Raw genomic sequence first — 24,665 nt, forward strand, 5'->3', positions numbered from 1 at the left:
GTCTCTGCTTCCCCCATCTTCTTTGCCGTCATTTTTATCATTAAGAGCCATTTATCCTAAGCAGCAGAGGTCCTTAATGCTGTAAATTTAATCTTTGGAGTACTAAGGTCAGTATCATCTTTTCATGGGAATGCTGGATGACCTGGTGCACAGTCAGGACAGTCTTGGAGGTGTGGAGAGTAGGATGACAGTGGTCAGATTTGAGACCCCACTTTGTAAATATGGTACGTAGAACTGGACAATCTCACCAGATCATTGCAATTCTTTCACTTGGGGACTGACAAAACAGAGATCCAATGTATCCTCAAATTGGGCTAATGCAAGGTTTCTGGCACCTATCTTACCTTTAGAAGTAACTGAGAAAATGAGGAGATGGATATAGGCAGCAGAGGATAGTACACAGAAATACTAAGAACTTATGTCTTAACCCATTGCCTCTTTATGTTGTTTCTAATTGGGTGAGAATCTGAATACTCCGTCCACCACTGATATATGTTAGTCCGTTGTCCTTCACCACTTCCTTTGGGCTATGGAAGTGCAGAAGAACCTTTGCCCAGTAGAAATGTGGACTGTGAAAAACTTCAGGAAGCTGTGAAAGGAATGTCCATGACTGGGGAGGGAGCTCATTTAGGAAGCATTTTCCTGCAAACAGGAGGACCTGAGTTTATCCCCAGCATCCATGTTTAGAAAAACTTTGAGCAGGTTCCTCCATGCTTATAATCCTAGGGACGGGGAGGTAGAGTCAGGTGCACCCCTGTGGAATACTAGTCAGTCTCTCTTCTAGCCTTCGTGGTAAATTACAGTCCAGCGATAGACCTGGTCTTATATCTCAAGGTGGACAGAACCTGAGGAACAATACCAAGGTATCCTCTGGCTTCCACACACACTATATATGTACATTGGGGTCTTTTCATGCACACACACACACACACACACACACACACATATACACACACATCAAAACACACACATGCACACACACATCAAAACACAAAATCAAACTGTTCATAACTGTGGAGATTGAAGGAACCAAGTCCTTGCAGGTAAAGCTGGGAAAGGGGAGGAATCTTCAGGCAGCAGATCTGTCCTGATGAGTGAGGGCCTCATGGATGGACTGCTTACATGACTCTTAAGGTCTGCAGCCTTATGCTACCCATGGTGATTTAAAAGGCAAGCTGCCCTCATAGTTGGACCAGTCACTTTGCTGCCAGTTTTCACAGAAAGGCCAGGGCCTTGCTTGATGTTTCTTTTACCTTCAGTCCCTGTGGAAGTGGTCACTTCAGTGATTCATGCATTGACTCACAGGTTACAACACTAAGCACCCATGTAGAATCTCCATGATTTATCCAAAAGATGAACTCATAGAAAACTTTTGTTTTTTATGTTGTGTGGATATATGGTATATGTGTGTGTATGTCTATGTGAGAGCATGTGTGCATATGCATGTGTAAGAGGACCCCAAGGGTAGACATTTTATTTTCACTGAAACAGGTCTCTCACTGAACCAGAAATTCACTGAATTCACTAGGCTGAGTGGACAGCAAATTCGAGGAATCCTCCTGCCTTTACCTCTACAGTTCTGAGATTGCAATGCAAGCTACATAGTTTCACCTAGCTTTCTTGCTTATGTGGTTCTGAGTATATATTTGTGGTTGTGTCGTTTATCAAAGTGGTAGATTGTGTGTGTAGGGTATCTATATGGTAGATGTATGTGTGTGTGTGGTATATGTCTGTTGGGATCTATACTCCCTTGTGAGGTGGAGGCCAATGATGACCATTAATTATTCTGTTTCATCACTGTCTTGTTCCCTTGAGACAGGGACTTTTTCTGAGCTGGCACTAGATTGACTGCCAGTAATCCTTCATGATCCTCCTATCTCTGACCTCTATAACAGTATAATGACAGATATGCAAGTGGCTACGTTCCTTTTCGTTATTTTCTTTAATGTGGTTTCTTGATACTCAGAAATCTTTTGCTTGGGAAGCAAATACTCTTGTTCACTGAGTCATTCACAGCCCTACACCTCGTTTGCAAAGGGAATGGGAGCCTGCACTCAGGTCCTCACACGTTCAGAGCACGCCCTTTACTGAGCATCCCATCTTGTTTCAAGAAGCTACAAAGATCTATTTCTTAATTTTGAAGGGGTGCAATGGAAAAACAGACTCGCAAATACAGAACAAAGTAGACACTGCTGCTAACCCAGTTGCTTCTGTCTTGTTGTTTTGCCCAAGGGCAATGATGACCAACCGCAAGTCTTCTCAGGCTCTGATCACCCGAGAGAGTGTGTGCACCTCCTCCTCAGTTTTATGTGGTCATGTATTCAGAGAAAACCATGTCCATAGGACAAGCAACTCCAACTGTCAAGCAGATCAAGCTCACGCAATACCATCTCCCCATGCCCATGGCAAGTGTTTTCATAGAACTCCAGGCCTCCTATTATTAAAGGGAAAATGAGCAGCTTTCTACTCCAAGTTCAAGACTCCTGTTTAAATGTCAAATGAATGGCCTTGCTGGGGCATCTGCTTGTTAGATCTGAGAAGACCACTGAGAATGGAATAAACAAGAGACACAGCTAAAACTAGATGAAGTTATTTTTCATGAAGAATGATGCCCTACTGTCAGCCTTATCCAGGATCATCCCTTTCCTCGTGGTGACATGTGAAAACCATATATGAAATGTTGCCCCCTTAATGAAACCTTTGGTTAATCTGTCCTTGCCAAAATGAGTTCCCACTTCCCAGGAATCCACTTTTCATTCAAATCTCATCTTCTAGGTTGTTCCATGATGTCCTACTCCATTCTTCTTGTCCCTACCTAAGTATTTATATCTTATTGTTTTACTTCCACAGGGCTTGTTTGAGTACAAAGCACATTAACAATTCTCTTTAGTATATACCTTTCCATCATGGTGATTCATTTATGTACACAATATTGTGCATGATTCCCCAGATAACTTGACCTATCCTTTTCATCATATTTGTATTAGAGATGGAAGGAATCAAAATGGATTCAGAATATGCTCAAAATGGGACTAATTCAGTTGGTAAAGTGGTCACAATGCAAACATGATGACACAAGTTGGGTGCCCAGAACCCATGTGTCAGGGACTGTGCTAAAATAATCTGGGTGTGATGACACTTCCTATGTAAGACAGAGAGGTCCCAGGGCATGCTGTCTTACTGTCAGTGCAGAAAGTTCCTGAAAACAACACTTCATACTGTCCTCAGGCATCCAAATACACTCATGACTGCACACACACACATACACAGAGAGAGGGGAGGCATGCCTAATACCTACAGTGAATTCAGGTATAAACAGAAGAGAAAAAATCTACTACAGAATTTCTCTAATATGACTTTGATATGATCTTTGTAATTTGTGAACAATATAACTACGCTATCAACTTTAAGTATGTTCACAGGTTTATGCTCTAAAATGTGTAGAAAACCCCATTAAAAGAAACTAGTTTGATGGAGAGGATATAGCATAGTTGGTAGAATGCCTGTTTAACAAGATGAGACCCAGTGTTCAATCCCCAGATGGTACAAACCAGGCTCAGTGGTACACACTTGGAGTCCCTGCAGTCAAAGGTAAAAGCAAGAGGATCAGAAGTTCAAGGATGTCCTCAGCTACACAGCCAGTTTGAGGCAAACTGGTCCAGGAGATCTGCTTCAGGAAACAAGAAAGGAGAAAGAAAGAAAGAAAGAAAGAAAGAAAGAAAGAAAGAAAGAAAGAAAGAAAGAAAGGAAGGAAGGAAGGAAGGAAGGAAGGAAGGAAAGGAAAGAAGGAAGGAAGGAAGGAAGGAAGGAAAGGAAAGAAGGAAGGAAGGAAGGAAGGAAGGAAGGAAGGAAGGAAGGAAGGAAAAAAAGGAAGGAAGGAAAAAAGGAAAAATGAGTGAATTGATGGATAGATGGATGGATGATTGGATGGATGGATGGATGGATGGATGGATGGATGGATGGATGGATGGGTGTCAGACTATAAGAATCCCAAAGCACATTTTCTTGGGTTAGGATTGGGTTAGGCTTTTAATGGTTTTAACTTTTCTTTTAAGTTGCTTTGATCCTTTTCCTATTTTTTTCACCTGCTCATCAAACACAGAAATTCCTGAAATATTGTTAAAGGAGCTATTCTTAAGCTTTGACAGTTTACTGTGGAAGTTTCTCTTGTACTGAGGGTTCATCTGAGGTCATTGAAGTTGCTGATGAAGCCTGGAAAAAATCACAGAATGGGTGGGAGATTGGTGCAAATTCAAGCTGACTGTATAAACCTTTGTGGTTTGTGGGTTAGAAGCCAGAGCCCTTCTGTCTTTATTGCAGTCATATGATCTAAATATGATGTTTATTTTCATATAATATATCATGGGAAAAGCTTCATTTTATTGAAAATATTGTTTATTCTGAGAGGCTGAAGAGTCCAGGTGGGACTAATTGTCTCAGGGTGGGTCAGGATTTCTCCTGTCAGCTTTGACCTTCAGCTTTCTAACTCTGAGATGCAAACCTCCTCCATACAGGCCCTCACCAAAGCTGTGTTTCAACCCACTTGGGAATTCAAGCTTGAACTGTTTTAGTCAGAAAAGTCCTTTTTAAAGCTGGTTTGTTGACAGGCTTCCAAAGCCCATCAAACATGCCAGAATTCGTCTGGAAAACTCTGTCTTTCTCAAAAAATAAGCTTGACAGCCAGGTCAGCAATTATGGGGCCAGTAAGAAATAGGCCCTCATTGGCATTCTGAAGCTCCTCTGGGAAAAAAGATGGCTAGGCAGGATTTGCCTTGACCTGGAAAACCAGGCTGGGGAAATGTACCACTCATCCTTATTGGGGGATTCTCAGGACCATGATTGGCTTATCCATCACTGTCTGGAAATATCTGCCAATGAATCATTACTGAAACAAACTACAGATTGCATTGAATAGAGTTTATAATAATGAGGTCTTAAAAATCAATTTTGAGAAAGAAAGAAAGATTATTCACTCCAATAAGTAGCTAACAGTTGTGTTCCGGTCACTGGCATTGTGAGTGAAATCAGGAACTCTCAGGAGCAGTGTACCAGCTAACCTGGTGCATGTGCAGAAAGCCAGCAAAGTGACCCTAGTTGAAACTCCATGAACATCAAAGTATCCTAGGGGGCTCCTTAACATACCAGCTGTGGGTCTGTGCTCTGTGAAATATTGACCCTCGCTTCATAAGAGAAATGGAGACTCTGTGTGGGGAAAGCAAAACTGTTGGGGGTCTGGCCTGACTTGTTTCCACAGTCCTGAAAAGGGGAGTTAGGATTGAGGAAAGTGTTGGGGGCCATGTGGGTCCAACACAGATTCCCTAACTGGACTGGAATGGAGTCGAGAGGAATAAACCAACACAGCTTACACGGTCATCATGGAAGGACAAGATCTCTCTCGAAGATCTCTCGTTTATTCTCCAAACACCTTATATATCATCACATCAATTGAGCGGGAAAACACATTAGGCTGTCTTCTAGGCAACCAGGTGCATGGGCTCAAGTCACGTCTGCATCTACCTGTATGTTAGCAGTCAGGTAGGCCATAAATTAGCATTTAAGACATCCTCCAAATTTCAAAGGGAGGAAGCACCAAACCTCTTAACTCTTAAGTCATCAGCTTCAGCCAACATCTCTTCTCAGGTAATCTACATTTATAACAAAAGAAACTAGGAGCAGCACATCCTGGCTATTGTTAAACAGAGACAGCATGTCTGCAGAGTTCGTGACCCCCTCAGACCAGGCTAATGGCTCTTGTGTCATACAGAAATATGGGCCTACAGGAAAGGAATAGACAAGAGACAGAAAACAGTGTTGGGAGAGCTTCCAGTGAATACTGTAAAAACCTCAAGTTTATTATTCATATAAATAATGAATAATTTTATTAATTAATTAGGGTTAGGGTTACAGTTGGATAACGGTTAGGGTTATGGCTAGGGTTAAGGTTTGTCCTTATATAGTCCCAACCAAAAGGGGAAAGAAAAGACTTTCCTCCCATGATACAGGGAACAAGCAAACATAATTACCTCCTTACATCTCAAAACACTTAGTAACCGCTCCCTAAGTCAAACATCCTGTTGTCTGGTCTTTGAGGAGCAAGACATCTAGTGGCCACTCCTTTGACCAAACATCCTGTTAATTGTCCTTGAGGAGCAAGAACAGATTTGAACTTTCTGACATTTAGTCAGGACGGAATGGATTCAAGTATGTTTGCTCTGACACAGAACGGTTTATCTTATTATTTTACAATACTAGTTGTCAGCCCAGCATGAAAGGCACACTTCCTGAGAGCAGAGAATCATTTTTAGAAACAGAACACACAAGAAATTCCATTCTTTCTTCCTTTCCCTCCTTTCTCATTGGCCAAGTAGTCAGGAGTGTACATTCTTATGTGTTATCTAGGTCTTCATTCTCTCTGTCACTTATGTTCATCTTTTTTCAATAAACATTGTACCCGAGTTGATCTCTTTGTTTTACATTCAGTTTATTTTAGAGCTTATCAGGCAGGTGACCTTGTTATGTATACAGGCTTCTAGACAAGCTTGTCTGTCCAAGATTTTCTACTATAAACTTCTAGTTTGGAGAGACAGAGTAATCAGGCTAAGAGAATTTGCATGGGGGTTCTTAATTTAGAGGTTCCCAGTGTTTGCTGACCATCTGTATCTGGACATAAGGTGTCTCATGCTATTTTTATTTTGAAAAGGAGCAAACAATTTTTATTTGTTACACATGCCCTGAGTTTCTGCAATGAGGTCCTAGATCTTATACTTTTATGTTTGATCTGTGCCCCTGTCATAAAATACTGCTGTCCTATGAGGATGGGCCTAGACCCAGCTGATCCTTACAGACCCAAGATCTGACTCCACATGTTCTCTCTTGCTGGCATCTCTCTATTGGCAATACTCTTAACCCACAGAAGCACTTCTCCTGGTCTAATAAACCCCTGACACTCTGCCTCACCTTGGAGACGTTGGGGGCACTTCTGCTTTCCTCTTGCCAGCACAAGGAACTGATCTATTTCTCCTGGCTAAAGTTTGTGTTTGTGCTATCCAGCTTAAAGTTTTGTCAAGACTGTCACTGTCTACCTACATCCAGGGTGAAGAAACACTGTGCCAAAAGAGCTTAATAGAAGCACAAGCCACGGAGCTGGTAAGATTACTCCATGTCAAAGCATGTGCTGTAGTAGTGTGAACACCTCATTTCAGACTCCAGGCACTTTCATAAATACTAGGCAGATGTAGAATCCCACTTGTAATCCTAGCATTTGGGACGTAGAGACAGAGGAATCTCTGGAACAAGCTGACAAGCTAGACTAGCTATCAGTGAGCTCTGGGTTCAAGTGAGAGCACATCTCAATAAACATGATGGAAGCAATAAGGGAAGATACTAGATATCAGCCCCTGGTCTTCATGTGCACATACTTGCACATGCATATGTGCACAAACACCTACGCACATGCATGCACACATGCACATAAGCATGCATGCATACACATCAAAGAAACAAAAAGAAAAACAAACCAAAAAAAGAAAAAAAATCAAATATAAGCCAAAAGTATCTGAGATCACTGAAATCATACAGATAAGCTAGAAGAAAGAGACTTAGTATGGACCAAGTAGGCTTCAGAAGAGTAGAACTGAGGGAAGGTATCAAAAAATATTGACATATGGTAGACTAGAACATTTTCACTCTTCCAAGAGCAAATGTTTTACACAAGGGATTGATCATGTGAGGTACATCAACTCATTAGAAATGGTTATTTTAAATAGCACACAGTATCATAATCCTCATGATCAGCTGCCATCAAGCCTCTGAGTTTCCTAGCTATCTGGTCACCTCACACTCTACAAAGAACACCCTTCATAAACTGCCTTTACTTCTAGCACTCCACCTGTCCCCAAAGCAATTCTTTCCTCTGGGCATGAAAACACAGAAATTATTGTGGGTACTCTATAGACTCCAATCCATGGCTATGGCCAAGGAATTCCACCCTAAAAACTATCCAAGCATGAATGGTTTTTGCTCAGGTCCTCTCATGAAAAGTCATTGTTCTGAGTGACCTCAGCCTTTGTATGCAGGAAACAATGCAGAAGACTGGGAGAAAAGAAACCTACCTCACAATATACTATTTAATTTATTTAAAAATTTGTGTGTGTGTGTGTGTGTGTGTGTGTGATGTTTATTTTGGGTTGTGCCCATCCTATGGTGCACATGTGGAAGTCACAGAACAACTTTTCTTTGTCTGTCTCTTCTAATCTTTCTGTGTTGAAGGCATTGAACTTGACTGTTAGGTTTGCATTGTACTCTTTAGACTATCTTACCTGCCCTGCTCTTTCCTTTGATTTGTCTTCTTTTCTTTTCTTTTCTTTTCTTTTCTTTTCTTTTCTTTTCTTTTTGTTTCTTTTCTTTTTATTATTCATGCAATATATCCAGACCACAGTTTCACCTCCCTCCACTCCTCCAAACACCCCCTCCTTTCTTCTCAAAGTTACCCACCTACCCACCTCTGTCTTTCTTCAGCATAGACCAGGTCTCCAAGGGACAATATCCAAACAGGATAAAAAAAATATAATAATACAAAGCAAGAGCCCTCATACTGAGGCCGAACAAGGCAATGTGACAGGAGGAAAAGTTTCCAGAGAGCAGGCATACCAGTAAAAGACACACCAGGTTCCACATTTAGGGGTCTCACTAAAACACCAAGTCAATAGCTATATCATATACGCAGGGGACATGGTGCAGACCCCGTTTCAGTCCCCGTGAGCCAGATGAGCCCTGCTTAGTTGATTCAGTAGGTCATATTCTCTTGTCCTCCATTTCCTCTGACTCCTATCGTCTTCCCACCCCGATCTCTAAGGATAGAGCCTGAAGAAGACTTCCATTGTAGCCTCTCCATAGAGTATCTGGCTCTGGGAATCTGCAACTTCTCCCATCTGTTGCCAGACTATGCCTCTCTGATGATGAGTCGAAAAGATTAGGAATCACTTCTTAATTTTTCTAGTAGGCCAGTCATACTTGGTTCTACCCTAGGTGTCTGAGCTTTCTGGACTCTAGTTCCTGGATATCTAAGCAGGGTAGGGCAGGGCTTCCTCTCATGGAGTGCGCCTCAAGCCAAATCTAATATCAGTTGGCCACTCCCACAAGTTCTGCGTGGCAATTTCCCCAGCAGATCTTCCAGGCAGGACAGATTGTATATCAATGGTTTTGTTGCTAGGTTTGTGTCCACATTTTTTTAGGTTGCCTATTGAGTACCTTCCTGCACCAAAGAGAATAGAACATAAGAGTAACAGCTCCATACAGGCACAAGATTAAGTTCTCCATGTTAGATGAGCTATGTGGATGTTGCCTTCAACTACAGCACCTTGCTGTCCAATTACAGAGAGCAACCGTCTGCCCTAGCAACAGCCTGTGTTATTTGGGAATCTCCACAGTACCTCCTTGTCCAACAGCTCAACTGAATGTACTCAAGTTCCATGGCTGGGAACCTTGCCTGAAACAAGAGATGGCCACTTCGTTCTCCATATCCTCTTATACTGGGATTCCTCTCTAGGATCACCCTCATAGTTCCAGGCAGTTTCTACTACATTAGGCTTCTACACAGCTCCCCAAATGTCTACCAGGTCCACATATGACTCCCAGAATTCTCTCTTTTCATCCCATCTCCGCTCCTTAACTGATCCCTCCCACTCTTGTTCCCACCTGACCCCAGTTAACCCACAAAATTTACTCTATTTCCTGTGCCCTGGGAGATACAGGCATCCTTACTTGAGCTCTCCTTTTTTCCCAGCCTCTCTGGGTCTATGTGTTGGATCTTGGTTATCATTTACTTACTGGCTAATATCCATCATTCTTCTGCTCACTTTGAGTCTCACAGTGTATGTTTTCTTCCATCTGCACAAAGTTCTTTACACCTCACACAATTCTTAAAACACCCCAATTATTTAGTGAGATAAAACTTATCATTGTCAAAGAAGTCATTGCCTTTTGTATGCTTTCGAGCAGGTACATAATCTTCTATTTCCTTCTTTTTACATTTTCCAAAGGAAGAAAACTCTAGATCATGTGGGGCTTTAAAGTTCATTAAGTGAAGTAAAATATGTGCTACTACCATTTTCATTCCCCTGGGGATAGTTGGTTTAACCCAGGTCACAGTATCTCCATAAGCCACTGCAAACTGTGAGAGAATGTCAAAGGCACAGTTAGATCTGTCACTTATTATTTTGATAAGCAGTAATTGTGGTGCTGGGGAGATGGTTTGGTAGGTAAAAGTGGTTGTTATGAAAGCCTGATAACTTGAGTTTGAACCCACACAAAAAGCCAAATGTGGGAACATACATCTGTAATGCCAGCAATCCTACAGCAAAATTGGAAACAGAACTTAAGTGCCAGCTCATAGCCAGATAGCTTGAATAAAAAGACCTGGCCACAAATAAAAGATGAAAGGAAAAAATTGACTCCTGAAAGCCATTTTCTGACCTCCACATACACACAACAGTACATGTAAACCTGTATGTGTAAATACACATACATGTGCACACACACACACACGCCCTCCCCACCATTTGCAAACCGTACTCACAGAACAATAACTGTTAAAAAAATAAGAGATCATTTCTAACCTGAATGCATCTTATGGCATGCTATATTTTTTCTTTCATTATCTTATTTTAAACTAAATCTGCCAAGATATTTATACAACACAGCTAAAGATTTTAATTTGCAAAACTGGACCCTATCTGCAAATTAGAGTCCAAACAAGGCAATCAAACCAGAGGTATAATAACATCCAATGATGAAAATCTAATGCATGTTGTATTTCTTTTTGTTTAATAGCAACAGTAAAAATTATGAGCCATTATTACCACTTTAAATCTGCTTATCCAAGTTGCACTGGGGATACTAAGCATCTCTCTAGTGTATAGAGAAGGGATTAAGTATTCATGGAGCACACTTCATGCTTCTTTAAAACTTCTTTTGAACGTCTGCTTCTCCATCTGCGAAATGGCTGTAGCAATCCGCGTGCAACTTAATTAATACTGCAAATGTCCAGGGTGCTTGACTGAGTTCTCTTGAATGAGCAAAATGTTTCTGGTGATGAATAGTTGTAGTGATAGGCGATAAGCTTGTGCCAGAATCTGTGCTCAATGAAGGGAACATCTCATTGCTGTGAAAGTCAGCAAATACAAGGGATACTACAGGCACTACAGGTCAAGTGGCAAACATAAGCCTCTGGAGCAGTGGTTCTCAATCTTCCTAATGCTGTGACCCTTTAACACAGTTCCTCAGGCTGCGGTGACCCAAAACCATAAAATTATTTGTTGCTACTTTATTAACTGTAATTTTGCTACTATTATGAGTCATAATGTAAATATTTTCAGAGACAGTTTTCAAAGGGATTATAGCAAGTTGGGAACTGTTGTTCCATAGAGAAGTAGACTTTTTAGTGGAAATGGATACTTAGCACCTAGGGGTACGGCAGTTAATGTGGCAAGTCAGCAAATAATCATATCAACATGATCCATGGGTATTTTCTTGAATCACAATTTCTTGTATGACTTTTTCTAGAGAGATGTAACTTAACTATATCTTCATCCCAGACAGGGCATTGAAAATAGTCCCAAAACAGGTTATATCAAAGCTCAGTTTGAAAAACCCATGAGTTTATTGGGATGACTTATGGAACATGAGTAAGGAATTCATTACAGGAGTGAGGATAACTCATCACAATTTTTGTTTTTGCATCACCAGAAAGAACATCGGTGAAAATCACCAAAGCTACATCCTTGGAGCACCCTGCCCAACTGGGCAGATCAGAAAATCCCCATCTTGCTCACACAATCTTTTCCACTGGAACTTTTCTTTGAATTAATAATGAAATGAGATGATGCTGAATGTGTTTTCATATGGAGGTGTCTTTAATTCTGTAATTCTCATAGTGACTTTGTACGCTAGACTTCCATAGACCTCATCAAATAATCAGTAGAAGTACTATTTGTGAAAGTCAAGTGCTCTGCCTGGAGCCCCCAGATAATAAGCTGCAGAACCAGTGCGAAACATTTATACACATTTGTTTCTCCTCCAGCAGATGCTCGGATTTCTTTAGGTCAGTGGTTCTCACCCTTCCTAATGCTGATCCCAACCAGTACATGACTTCAGTGCTACATCATAACTGTAATTTTGCTACTGTTATGAATTGTAATTCAAATATCTGATATGCAGGATATCTGATATGCAAGCCCCAAATGGGTTCCAACCCACATCTTGAGAATCACTGCTTTAGGTGTTATGAACAGCATGTAGATCTGGGTCTTGGAGCTAATGTGGGTCTTCGACATTTCATCTCATCAGTTGGTGCTCTAGACCATCCAGAAACTTCAGGAAGGAGAATGTGTATCATCACAGCTGTGAAAGGTGGTGATGAAGGGGAGACCATGAAGTTATCGGAGAAAGGAAAGTTCTAGAATGCAGAGCTTGACTGGGGACCTTGGGAGTCAAAGGGTTCTTGCGGCAATGATGCTCCAATGTGAAAGCATGGAATGAAGTGAGAAGTGGAAAATTATAGCAAAATTGTGTTTGTGATAAAAAATTTAGTTTTTAAAGAAGTGCATTCCTATGCATAAATTTTCCAAGGCATAAAGCCTGTGATTTGTACGTGTTGTATGCTCTGAAACACTCAGGCCTTTTCCAGTTCTTCTGTAGTTTCCAAAAAGCAAAACCGCACTTGTCCATCTTCGTTTCCCCACAACACACACAGAACATGACCAGTGCCAGACTCTACTAAGACTGTAATTCCCAGGTTTCCAGTATAGGATTGTGGCAAGAGAATAGGCGTGGGACACTGCAGCATGAAGATTAACTTGTGAAAGGAGCCAGTTGGTAGAGGGGTGGGGAATCTTGTCCTAACCTGGTTGTCATACAGGTCGAGCATGCTCAAGGAAAGCACACGCTACAAAAAGATGTGAGTTACAGGCTCTGTATAATTACCCTATGAAGTGTCATGTGGATCCTGGCTCAGGGCTTTAGAACACATATTTTCCCCTCTGCTCACTAGGCAGCTCTCACCCTCAGGAGTATGTTTCCTTCCTTAACAAACTAGTTCTACTTATAACCTTGCGTCCCTGGTGCAATCCTTTATTGTGGGACACAAAGCTTGGAATCAGGTGCTCTTTGTACTCAGAGCTGCACCTTTAACAGGATGATGTGGGAGATGCGGTGAGGTCCTTCATGCTATGGGAATGTAGATGTTAAACACTGTATTTTCTCATGCAGGTCAGACTGATGGACCTGCGAATAAATGGTGATTTTTCATTTACTGATTAGGTGTGACCACAGCCCGTAGGCAGTAAACATGCAGGAAAGCAGTTCTTGCCATCCATAGCCTGGTCTGGTCACTGAGCTTCGTGTATTCTTTGTCCTCTCTTCCTTTCCTGTGACACTGGGTTCTTCTCTCCCTAAGTGTACTATTCAGGACCTACATACTGATGTTTCTTTTGTGCATTCATGCCTTCCTTTCCTTTTTGAAACTGTTGAGTTTCCCTGTGTATATATTTACCTTGCAGTCATCTTTCTAAGCACTGGTTAGTGCTTTATGGTCGTTCTGTGCATTGACAGGTAGTAAAGCTCCAATTGTTCCTACAGTGGCAGAATGACAGCAATCAGAAGAGAGCAGGATCCCACAGTATGCATATGTGCACATGTGGTATGTTTCAATAGCACTGGGGAATGTGGGAACAAGGCTGAGTATGAGGCTTGCGCTTAACCTGGCACACGCTGGGCAACAAACCACGGTGTCAGAATAAAACAGTACCAGTTGGTATAGGAGTAAGGCCACCTAATTGTGTTCATGAACACAAGACCCTTCTAAAAAACCCAGACAGAATTAGTAATGTATTTCATGTTGATTAAAAAAATAGTGTGTCTGGTAGGATGGTACTAATTTTTAATGTATTATCAAGTTACTTGCCTTAGCACAATTATTTATTGGGTTATGCATTTATTTGTTTAATTCCTTGGTCATTCTCTGATAATTTCATAGTTATCTACAATGTATCACAATCACAACTCCCCCCCCCCCAAGTCTTTTTTCCCAATTTATCTGGACTTTTTCAATATTTTGTTCATGCACATGTGTGTGTTTGTGCTCACATGAGTGTGCATGCGTGTGGAGGTGGATATTAGGTGTTTTCTCAGTTTCTGTACACACATTTATTTAGTATTTTTATTTTACTTTTAATAATTAGTATATGTTTGAGGGAGTATGTGTGCGCTTGTGAGTGCAGATGCCTGCAGAGTCCATAAAAAACTGGGTGACTGGGATCTGGAGTCATACTCAGTCATTAACTATTTCATGTGAGTGCCAGAAACTGAGGGAGCAGTGTGCACTCTTACATGCTGAGCCCTTTCTCCAGTCCCATGAATACCTTATGGTTGAGAATGGTTCTCTCCTTGAACCTGGAGCTTACCTATTTAGCTAGCTTTCCAAGTCAGTCAGCTCCAGGGATCTGCCTGTCTCTGTAGTTCTGGGATTACAGGTGCTCCTGGCCTTTTTTTTTTTTTTTTTTTTTTCTGGTTTTTCGAGACAGGGTTTCTCTGTGGTTTTGGAGCCTGTCCTGGAACTAACTCTTATAGACCAGGCTGGTCTCGAACTCACAGAGATCCGCCTGCCTCTGCCTCCCGAGTGCTGGGATTAAAGGCGTGCGCCACCACCGCCCGGCTCGCTCCTGGCCATTTTAAAGGGATGCTGGGGATCGGAACTCAGTTTGGTCCTCATTTGTGTATGGCAAACAGTTTACTCATTGAGCCATCTTCCCAGCCCTGAGGGTCTTTTCTTAAGGAAATGCTTTATGTGTTTCTAATGTATATGTCTTATTATGAAGTTAAGTCTTAAGGAGATAAAGCTGACTTAGTGGTAACCTGTAGCTCTCATGCTCTGTCTAGTCATGATATTCATTGTACAAGACAGGGCAACAGTGCCAAGGGCTCCACTGGTTCAGCTAGAAGTCCAGTGAGCACACTGTGCATAGATGTAGTGCCAGCATCTAACATGAAGGTTCTGAAGCACACAGGAGATTTAAAAACCTCCCCAAATCTTGACAGTTTCTTCTTACAACATGGAGTCATTGGGGACCTTTTTCTTAACTGAATATGCAAAGAATAAATTATGGAATTTTACTTTCAAGGTAATTACAGAAAATCATGATTTCTCTTTGTATCTCATTTTTTTTATTAAGGATAATTCTATATCCTTGAACAGGAAAGATAATTGCTGTCATTATGAATACTCCATCTGAGAATTTAATTGCTTAGTAAATCCTGAAAAATTGAGTTTTATGGCTTCTGGATTTCAAATAAGAATAATTCTATCCTGTCCATATAGCCCTTTACCTCTTGTTCACCCTGCTAAGATGGTGTATGATGACTCTCTTCCAAGCTGCAATTAAGTAGTCTTACATTTTTTGTATTATAGAAGTAATAACATTTTACAGTAAATTTTTTTTTGTAATAAAAATAGTGAAAGGATGTGAAGGTAACCTACAATAAGTCTTCCAAGGGGTGGTGGAGATTGCCCAGTGGTAAAGTGCTTGCCACACAAGCATAGTGAAATGAATTAGGCACACATGTAAAAAACTTGGCTCAGCGGCACACTTCAGTAATCTCAGCCTTAGGATGGAGACAAGAGGTGCCCTGGTGCTCACTGGCCATCTGGTCTGCTTCATTGCTGAGAACCAGGTTCCTTATCTGTGAAAAATAAGAGTTGGAGAGGCAGTTCACTTTGTAGAGAGTGTGCTTACCATGCACAAGGTCTGGAGTTGACCCTGGAACTGTTTAAAACCAAGCACATTGTATACCAGAGGCATGAGGATGAACAATTGAATGTCTTTTTCGACAGTGTTGTAAATTGAAGAATAGCCTGGGCTCTATAAGCCTCTTTCTCAACAATAACAAAAAAACAACAAAAATGAGGTAAAATGTGATTAAGGAAGACATGCAGTATCAACCCAAGACTTCTACATGTATATACAAGTGCATGTGAATACCTATACATGTGTATGAATGTGCACACACACAAACACACACAACCAAATCATTTCTTCACTGGATATTTTGATAGACACTTGTCAGTTTGTGCATACATACCTGCTGGATAAAACTGATTCAATTATAAATGGGCTAAATGGAATGATATAGAGCCCATTACTACATGATATCCTGTATGGAACTTGACTAAGTTGATCTTGAGAAAGTTCAGAGAAAAGAACTGAGATTTAAATTTTGAGAAGGTCCAAAGGGGTGGGGATGAGAAGATGCTAAATTGAAGTTGGATTAAATAAAGCTCTGGTATTCTGGATATAATGAGAGTGTGAGGGAAAGAGTCACTATATAATATATAATTTAAGTTTGCCTGGGAAGATGTGAAGAAATGTCTACTTTCTAAATAGTGCATAGAAGACAGACCAAAGTGAGGATGCCACCAAAGCCCAACTTGACAAAAAATAAATTAATTATACTTACTTCCAGAGCATAATCTATCATTGGTGCGGGATTAATTAAAGAAGCTTTGGGGAGAGGACAAGAGTTGCTTCACTGCAGAGTTTCACTCTCTTGTGAATGACTACCTCATGGAAGCTGCAGAGTCCCCTTCCCTAACCTTCTACTCCCTATATTCCTGAATCTCACAAGCTCACAGCTTGGGAGGGAAGAAAGGAATAATGGTTTGACTTACAGGTGAGGTTCATATGATCCTTCCCTCCCTCCTGCCTTTAGGCGGTGTCAGTAGCTCCATTCACATTACCATAGACCTAGCTACCTCTACATTGCTTTGGTCAGTTATTTGCCATGGCTAGGAGGCTAAGCTAATCTCTACTTTGAAATAATAATGCTGGGAATATGTTGTTGATGGAGGAAACAGGTCATACTGATCAACAAAGTAGCCTATGTTTCAAAAACAAGATAGACTTATTCTGAGTTAATATTGGACAATGTGTGTACATACTGAGAGATTTCATGGTATCACACATATTTCCTTAAGTTTATGTCTCAACTAAAGGACTATCTCAGATAAGAATAAATGCCACAACATAATAGTGACTGAATGTTTTTTGCATAAACCCTAAAACTACATTACCAGCCCATAAAAAGGTATCAATACCACAATACCCCTATGTTCAAAATTATGAGTCTCCATACACTGGCCATTCTTTTTCACTAAGTTCCAAAGAATCTTCAGAATTCTCAGTACAGGGTTCTGGAAAATACTGAATTCCTCAACCAGAGTTGTCATAAGAAAGGATGTTTCTTTTTCAATTGCAGCTTGGAACTTAGAATGAAGAGAAAAAAAAATGGCTCTAAATGTCAGAATCAAATTAGCAAGAAGGGTAAATCATGAGTGGTTGTTACAAACCAGGCACTGTTCCAAAATTCTGATGTAGGTGTCTGTGGCTCTGTCATCTGTCTCCTTAAACACAGCCTGGAACATGGCTGTTAGATCATGGGCCTGCAACTTTATCCTAGATCACATGACCTAACTCAGCCACAGTTCCCTGCAACTCGTGCTGTGGCAGAGAATTTAAGAAGCAGTCTGTCTTCTATGCCTAAAGGCTATAAAATATTGGATGTTCCATTTCTTCCAAGGATAGGTTCAAGACTCCCCAGAGAGATTTCTTCATGTAAGCTCTAAATGCTGCTCTCTGAGGAGGCTTCTCTGGTCTTTCTCAGCATCCCTTGCAAAGCAGATATATATTTCTCTTGCTCACCCTATCTCCTTTTTATTCTTCATGTCACTGAAGCACCTCTCAAAGCTATAAAGCAAGCCACTCCTTCCCTGTAAGGCCCCATCTTATCTGGATCTCCATGTATTGTATTATTTCTGTCTATTGCTTAGACCTCCTGACTCGTGGTCCAATCTCAATACAGCTCATTGAAGAGGGTTACGTGTCAGCTCCTTTCCAGGACCAGCTGCTGTTCATCTCTTGTTTTTTTTTTTTTTTTTTCTCAATAACTTCTAATGATATTTCTACTTCAGTCTGGTGTGTGTTCAGTGCCTGGAAATGAATGGTTCCTTATAGACTACTTAGGATAGTTCTACCACATGTGCCTCCTTGTAAGACAGATCTTCAAGATTTTAGGAACATTCCTGTGAACTGAGCAAGACCAAAGGTGGGAAGAAAGAATAACACAAGGAAACAAGCTGATATTCTTTCTTTCTTCTCTCTGTTCCCAGAATCAGATGTTGCTGACTTTGATGGCAGGAGCTCGCTTTTGTACAGGTTCAATCAGAAGATGATGAGCACCCTCAAAGATGTGATCTCCCTGAAGTTCAAGAGCATGCAAGGAGATGGGGTTCTATTCCATGGAGAAGGACAGCGTGGAGACTATATCACCCTGGAACTCCAGAAGGGCAGGCTAGCCCTGTACCTGAACCTAGGTAGGGTCAGACTGAGTCATATGTATTCCTGACTGGTGAGGCCAGAAGTGATGCTCACGTGTCTCCCTCTATCACCCCCACCCTTTTTTTTTTTTGTGACATTCTTTCACTGAACTTGGAGCTCACTGGTTCTGGTGTGTTTGTTTGTGTGTGTGTGCTGTATGCACATGAATATCCAGGTGTGCATATATATGCACACACATGTGGAGGACAGTGCAAGACACTAGATGCCCACCTTTTTCTCTCTGTACTATTGCCTTGAGATAATACCTCTTACTGACACAATGGCTTGTATTGGGGTTAAGTTAAGTGGCCAGCAAACTCTTAAGATCCACCTACTTCTGTCACTGGGTTAGGCACTCACAGTCGTACACACATTTTTTGTTGTAGTTGTTATTATTATTATTGTTATTTTCATTACTATTCCTTTAGAATATGTGTGTTAGGTATTCAAATTCAGGTATGCAGGTGTTCATACTTACTGATTTTTGTACAAGGTCACTATAACATACATGGGACCATCTTCCAGCACATCAAATGGGGTCACTAGAGCACTGCCTACATGATCTATTTCTTTTGTCTTTATGTTTAGAAAAGCACTTGTTTCTAAATATTTCATATTCATGTGATAGAAAGATCTTTTCTTTTTCTTTTTGCTGGAGGTATTATTCTGTAGTAAAAGACAATATTTCTATGTAAGAGAAGCTACAATGTAACTTTTAAGTTCTTTTAATGTACATACTTAACCTTATTTTTTTTTCAGAACTCAAACTCTTAAGGAACTTAAAAAATGTTAAACGTGTTATAATGAGCTTCTCATATTTGAGCTGATTAGGCACATTAAAAAAACTGTCAGGAGAAACACATAATCATTTTGTTCTTAGTGGGAGGTAAAATGTGTGCATGGAAAAGCTAAGTTGCTGGGCTTGCCTTTGAAAGATGACCTTGCCCTGAAGAATGAGCCTGGGACCTAGATGGCAGGTGGAGTAGTAAAAAACACCTTTCTGCCTCCCTCGGTAGGAAGCCACTTCCCTTGATGGGTGAGGTACTCCTTGGGCTTTCCTCATCACCAGTAGATCTACATTCATGGTACCCAACTTCTCACCCAAGGACAAAAGGAAGGGTATCTTTTATGACTTCTTAGAGAAGAAAGGAAGGACAAGGGAGGTCACAGGAGGTAGATGCTGAGTTCCTTAGGGAATAGAAGTAAACCAAAGGAGCCGTCCTTTAGAAAAACCAAAAAGAAAAATATGCTAGAGGGAGAAGAAGAAAATGGCTTTTTAAAATCAATGGCAATCCTTTATTTGTATGTAGCTGTGGTGTGTCATGACACAGGTGTAAAGGTCAGAAGACAACCAGAAAGAATTGGGTCTCAGTGCTTTCCATATGTTCTCTGGTATCTAACTCAAGTCATCGGGCTCAATGGCACATGCCTTTAACTGTGGAGCCCCTGTCTGGGCCAGAAATGTGCTGATTTATCTGAGATTCCTTTCCTGTTTCCCAGTTAATATTTATTTGTATAAAGGAGAGGAAATACATTGTTACTAATATTTAATATCAAGTAGGCAATAAGGATAAATATAGTTCAATACTGGGAACAAACTCAAAGTATATAGGCGACATCAGAGCAAGCTGTATTTTACTAATCAGGAGGCAAACATGAGAATCTCCATTGTGCAGCCTCACTCCCAACAGCAAACAAAATAGGCTTTTATTCTTGTCCTTCTTCAGTGGCAACTCCAAGCATCCCCCTGGCCTACATAATCAATAAAAGAAAAAGAAGTAGGGGTAAAGAACAGATTTTCCAAAAGTATTTCATAAAATTGAGGCCCAACGTAGAAGATAAAATATAAACTATGAGCTGAAGAGATGACTCTTGCTAACTTTCGTATCATGCAAGCATAAGGACCTGAGTTGAATCCCAGAACCCACAAAAAGAACCAGGTTTAGTAGTGTATGCTTGTAATCCTGGTACTTGGGAGGCAGAAACACATAGGTCCCCGGGGCTCACTATACTTTCTTGGTAGAAAGCCACTTCCCTCGATGGGGGAGCTATACTGCTTAGTGAGTTCTAAGCCAGTGGGAGACCTTGCTTCAAATGAACAGACAAAACTCCAAAACAACAAGGTAGAAAGTAATAGAAGAACAACCTCTGGCATGCATGTGCTCTTACACACACACACACACACACACACACACACACACACACCCCTAAATAAATCATTAAAACAAAGAGAAAGGGTAAACCGGAGACATATAGCACACTGTTGTTCAAGTGACAGTTTGTATTATCTAGTCCTTAGCCTTCCTTTGAAGGCAGAATTGGTTCTGTGGTGAAATTTCACTTTGCCCTTGTCCTACATTCCAAGGGTAGAGCACAGACTTTTCTTTTTAGAATTATTAACTAGGCACGAGATTTCACTCTTCAGTCCATGGGGGCTGGGATGGAGTGGCTCTCCTCCCAGCTTTCAAAGACTTCATTTCAATTGCCCATGGCATTCTGCTCTCTGTAGAAATACAAAGGAAAGAACCACATGGACAGGTGGAGAATCAAAGGGCAGGAGAACTCTGGGACTGGGAACCTGTGTTAAGTACTGAGAGGACATCAACAGAGCATGCGAAATACTCATCCTTACAAGTGTTGGATAGTTCTGAGCTGGAGCAGAATGTTGGATGATCCCAGCACATGCAGATGGAGAACAATAAGGATTTTGTTACAGAACACTAGCAGAGTTGGGTGTCTTTTGGGGGACAGGTGCAGGGTTCAGAGGTTAAAGCCACGGACTGCACGACAATTTATCAAGACAATGGTGAGTTTATCCACCTCAGTAGTCATTTATTTTATAGCTCCTTTGAATTTCAGGCATTTAACTAAGCCAATGAACATGCATTTGTAGATTTCTAGAATAATTGTCAATTTTTTTGAAAAGTATTTCTTTCCAGTTTTTAACATTTTGAGAGCCTACATCTAGGCATACACACACACACACATGCATATTCCGTTTACATCACATGAAAGTCCTATGAATTATCTCTTTCTCTCTCTCTCTCTCTCTCTCTTTTTTTTTTTTTTTGCAGGGGGAGAGGGGGGAGACACGGTCTCATGCATCCCAGGCTGACTTCATAACTGCTACACCTTATGAAATAAGCATGTGATGAACTATATATTTATTTCCTGTTTCTATGCCAAACACCCAACTAAAGCAACGTAGGGAAGGAAGGATTTATTTCATCTCATAACGCAAGGGTCTGTCATGGTGGGTTGGGCATATCCAGTGGAATTATGGCCCGTGGTCCCTTTGTGTCTGCAGTCAGGAAGGAGAGTGAGACAGATGATGTGCTCAGCAAACTTTCCCCTCCATTTCACTCCTGATGTCGAGTCCATAAGAAGTTGCTGCTCACATTTAAGATGGATCTTCCTACCTCAACACAGACTAGAATCTCACATACATGCCCAGAGATTTGTCTACTAAGTGATTCTAGATCTTGCAAAATTGTCAGTAAATATTAATTATCACCCACCAGCAATTAAGCAATGAGCTTAGCACTATTGATCTAAAAGTACTTGTCACTTTCTGCTTTAACAATGTTTCTACTTAGGCTGGGTGGTGTCGGCACACTCCTTTAAGCACTTGTGAGGCAGAAGCAGGCGAATCTTCATAAGTTTGAGGCCAGTCTTGTCTACAAAGCGGGTTCCAGGACAGGCTCTAAAGCTACACAGGGAAACCCTGTCTTGATAAACAAACAAACAAACAAGTTTCTACTTACCGTCAAGCTTTGTAATGTTAATTAAAACATAGTACTCATACAGCATCCAAACCGTGTCACATAGACTCACCATGGGAACACTTTTGTTTTTTCTTTTTTTCTTTTTTGGTTTTTTGAGACAGGGTTTCTCTGTAGCTTTGGAGCCTGTCCTGGAACTCTCTTTGTAGACCAGGCTGGCCTCGAACTCACAGAGATCCGCCTGCCTCTGCCTCCCAAGTGCTGGGATTAAAGGCGTGTGCCACCACTGCCCGGCATGGGAACACTTTTTTATGGTGGTGAAGTCAAAGGAGTTAGACACCAGTAAGCAGCAATCATGGAGTAACCTACACTGGATTTCCTATGTCCAACATTTGTATTTCATTGCTTTATTGATACCCAGAGATTTGGCCTGTCTTTCTGAGAAGGCAGCTGGTGTGGGGTGGGAACAATCCAGCTGGAATCACTTCCTTTGTTTTTAGTGCTCTCACTTGCAGCCTTAGGAGAGCACTTGTGAGTCCTGTCTACAGTAAAAAAATGGCTCCAGAGTCATGCTTTTCTGATCCTGGCTAACTTATGCAGCTATCATTTGCCTTGGCATTCTATACAATGTCCTCTGCCATTGTATTTCACCATTTTCCTTCAGCACAGCTCCCTGCTCTCCAATTCTTCCAGTCATTTTCTGAACCCCTCCACTCCAAGTCTGAAAAACTGCTCACAAACAACAGAGAACTGGGATTGAATGTGGATAATGAGAACACAGAGACGGGGAAGAATGCGAGCATCATTCTTTCGCTAGCAGGAAGAATAGAGAAAATGTTAGCTTGTCAGCTTTGGGTCAGGTCAAGCGGCATGGTAACTGGTTCTCTGTGTCCTTGTGGATGTCACACAGCTTCTTTGTAACCAATTTCTTCTCCTCCTCCTCATCCTTCTTCTTCCTCCTCCTTTTTCTTTCTTTATTTTTTTCCTTTTTAAACAACACTGGGTGGAGGGATTTGGAGAGATAGTCCAGTGGCTAAAGGCACTTCCTGCTCTTGCAGAGGACTGGAGTTTGTTTCCTCAGATCCAAGTCAGCTTGAGCTGCCTATAACTCTAGCTCCAGAAGATCCAATGCACTCTTGTAACTTTCATAGGCACACACATGCACACACACACACACGCACCCACACACACACACATTCATACACTGCCTATAACTCTAGCTCCAGAAGATCCAATGCACTCTTGTAACTTTCATAGGCACACACACACACACACACACACACACACACACACACACACACACATATAACTCTGGCTCCAGAAGATTGGGAGGTGCTCTTGTGGCCTCCATGGGCCCTTGCACTCGACCGCATATATACACTGACTGATATAGGCACGCGCACTCACACAAATGCTAAAAATAAATCTTTAAGGGGCTGCTGGAGAGGTGGCTGGGCAGTTAAAAACACTTTTACTCTTACAGAAAGCCTGGGTTCAAATTCCAGGACCAACATGGCAGTTCACAACCCTTGATCCATAATTTCAGTTCCAAAAAATTCTGTGGCCTCTTCTAACTTCCGCAGGCACAAACATGGCACACAAACACACATGTGAGGAAAGTATTCATGCATATAAAATAAAAATTCCGAAAAGTAATAAATCTCTTAAAAGTGCAAGCGTCTCTTTCCCACATTCATTCCAATAAGGCTTAGGTACTACTTGCATCATCTTCAAACTAAATAGAAAAAAAAGAGTTTTATTTAATTAGAAATAAATTTCTTTATGTTTCTGTCCCCAAAAGCAGCTTCTTCCTCATTATTTTATTTGTATTCTTCTCAACTGTTCATGAGGATTTTTGTCTCGTCTTAATAAATTGAAAATCTGTTAAAATGAGATAATTGAACATCAAATGCAACCGAGATAAAACTAGAAACAGGTGTCCCACGATAAAAACTGTGATAGTGTGTTGAGAATTGTTTTCTATGGTTTCCATAACAACAGTCTAGATTTCTGGGGGAGGTTTCATTAGATGATTGCTATTCTCTCTTCATCAGTAGAATTCTAAGCTACTAATCCTCAAATAGAATTTTTTTCCTCATTTTTTTTTGTCAAACTAACTTTCACTTGTTTTGGTGTAGGATATCTGAGTTCTTGTCAAAAAATAACTAAAGAAGGAGTAGATGGAGTTCATTCATATCTTCAGTTTTGGAGTCAATTAATAGCCAGCCTCGGGCTTGGTGAGATGGCTCCATGGGTAAAGGTGCTTGTTGCCCAAGGATGCCAACCTGATTTCAAACCTTGGGACCCAGGAGGCAGAAGGAGAAAACCAACTCCTACAACTTCTCTCTGGTCTACACATGCACACCATTGCATGATCACACTCACACCAACCCCATAAATCAGCAAATACACATAATAAAAACTGAATCTATGAATATGGACATAACTCACTGGTAGAATATATTAAGAACTTAACCAACATGTACAAGACAATGAACTCACCCTGAAGTCACCAAGG

General features: G+C 41.0%; 1 protein-coding gene across 1 annotated transcript in view; it reads left to right on the forward strand.

The window, feature by feature from the left end:
* The window catches only part of Cntnap5 (contactin associated protein family member 5), a 976,150-nt gene that overhangs the window by 426,294 nt on the left and 525,191 nt on the right, over positions 1 to 24,665 (forward strand). The window contains exon 5 of the mRNA XM_057769582.1: positions 18,218 to 18,421. Within this exon, the coding sequence (XP_057625565.1) occupies positions 18,218 to 18,421 (204 nt within the window). The remainder of the gene's footprint in view (positions 1 to 18,217; positions 18,422 to 24,665) is intronic.

Source organism: Chionomys nivalis, chromosome 5 (genome assembly GCF_950005125.1).
Source record: "Chionomys nivalis chromosome 5, mChiNiv1.1, whole genome shotgun sequence".
Classification (NCBI taxonomy): domain Eukaryota; kingdom Metazoa; phylum Chordata; class Mammalia; order Rodentia; family Cricetidae; genus Chionomys; species Chionomys nivalis.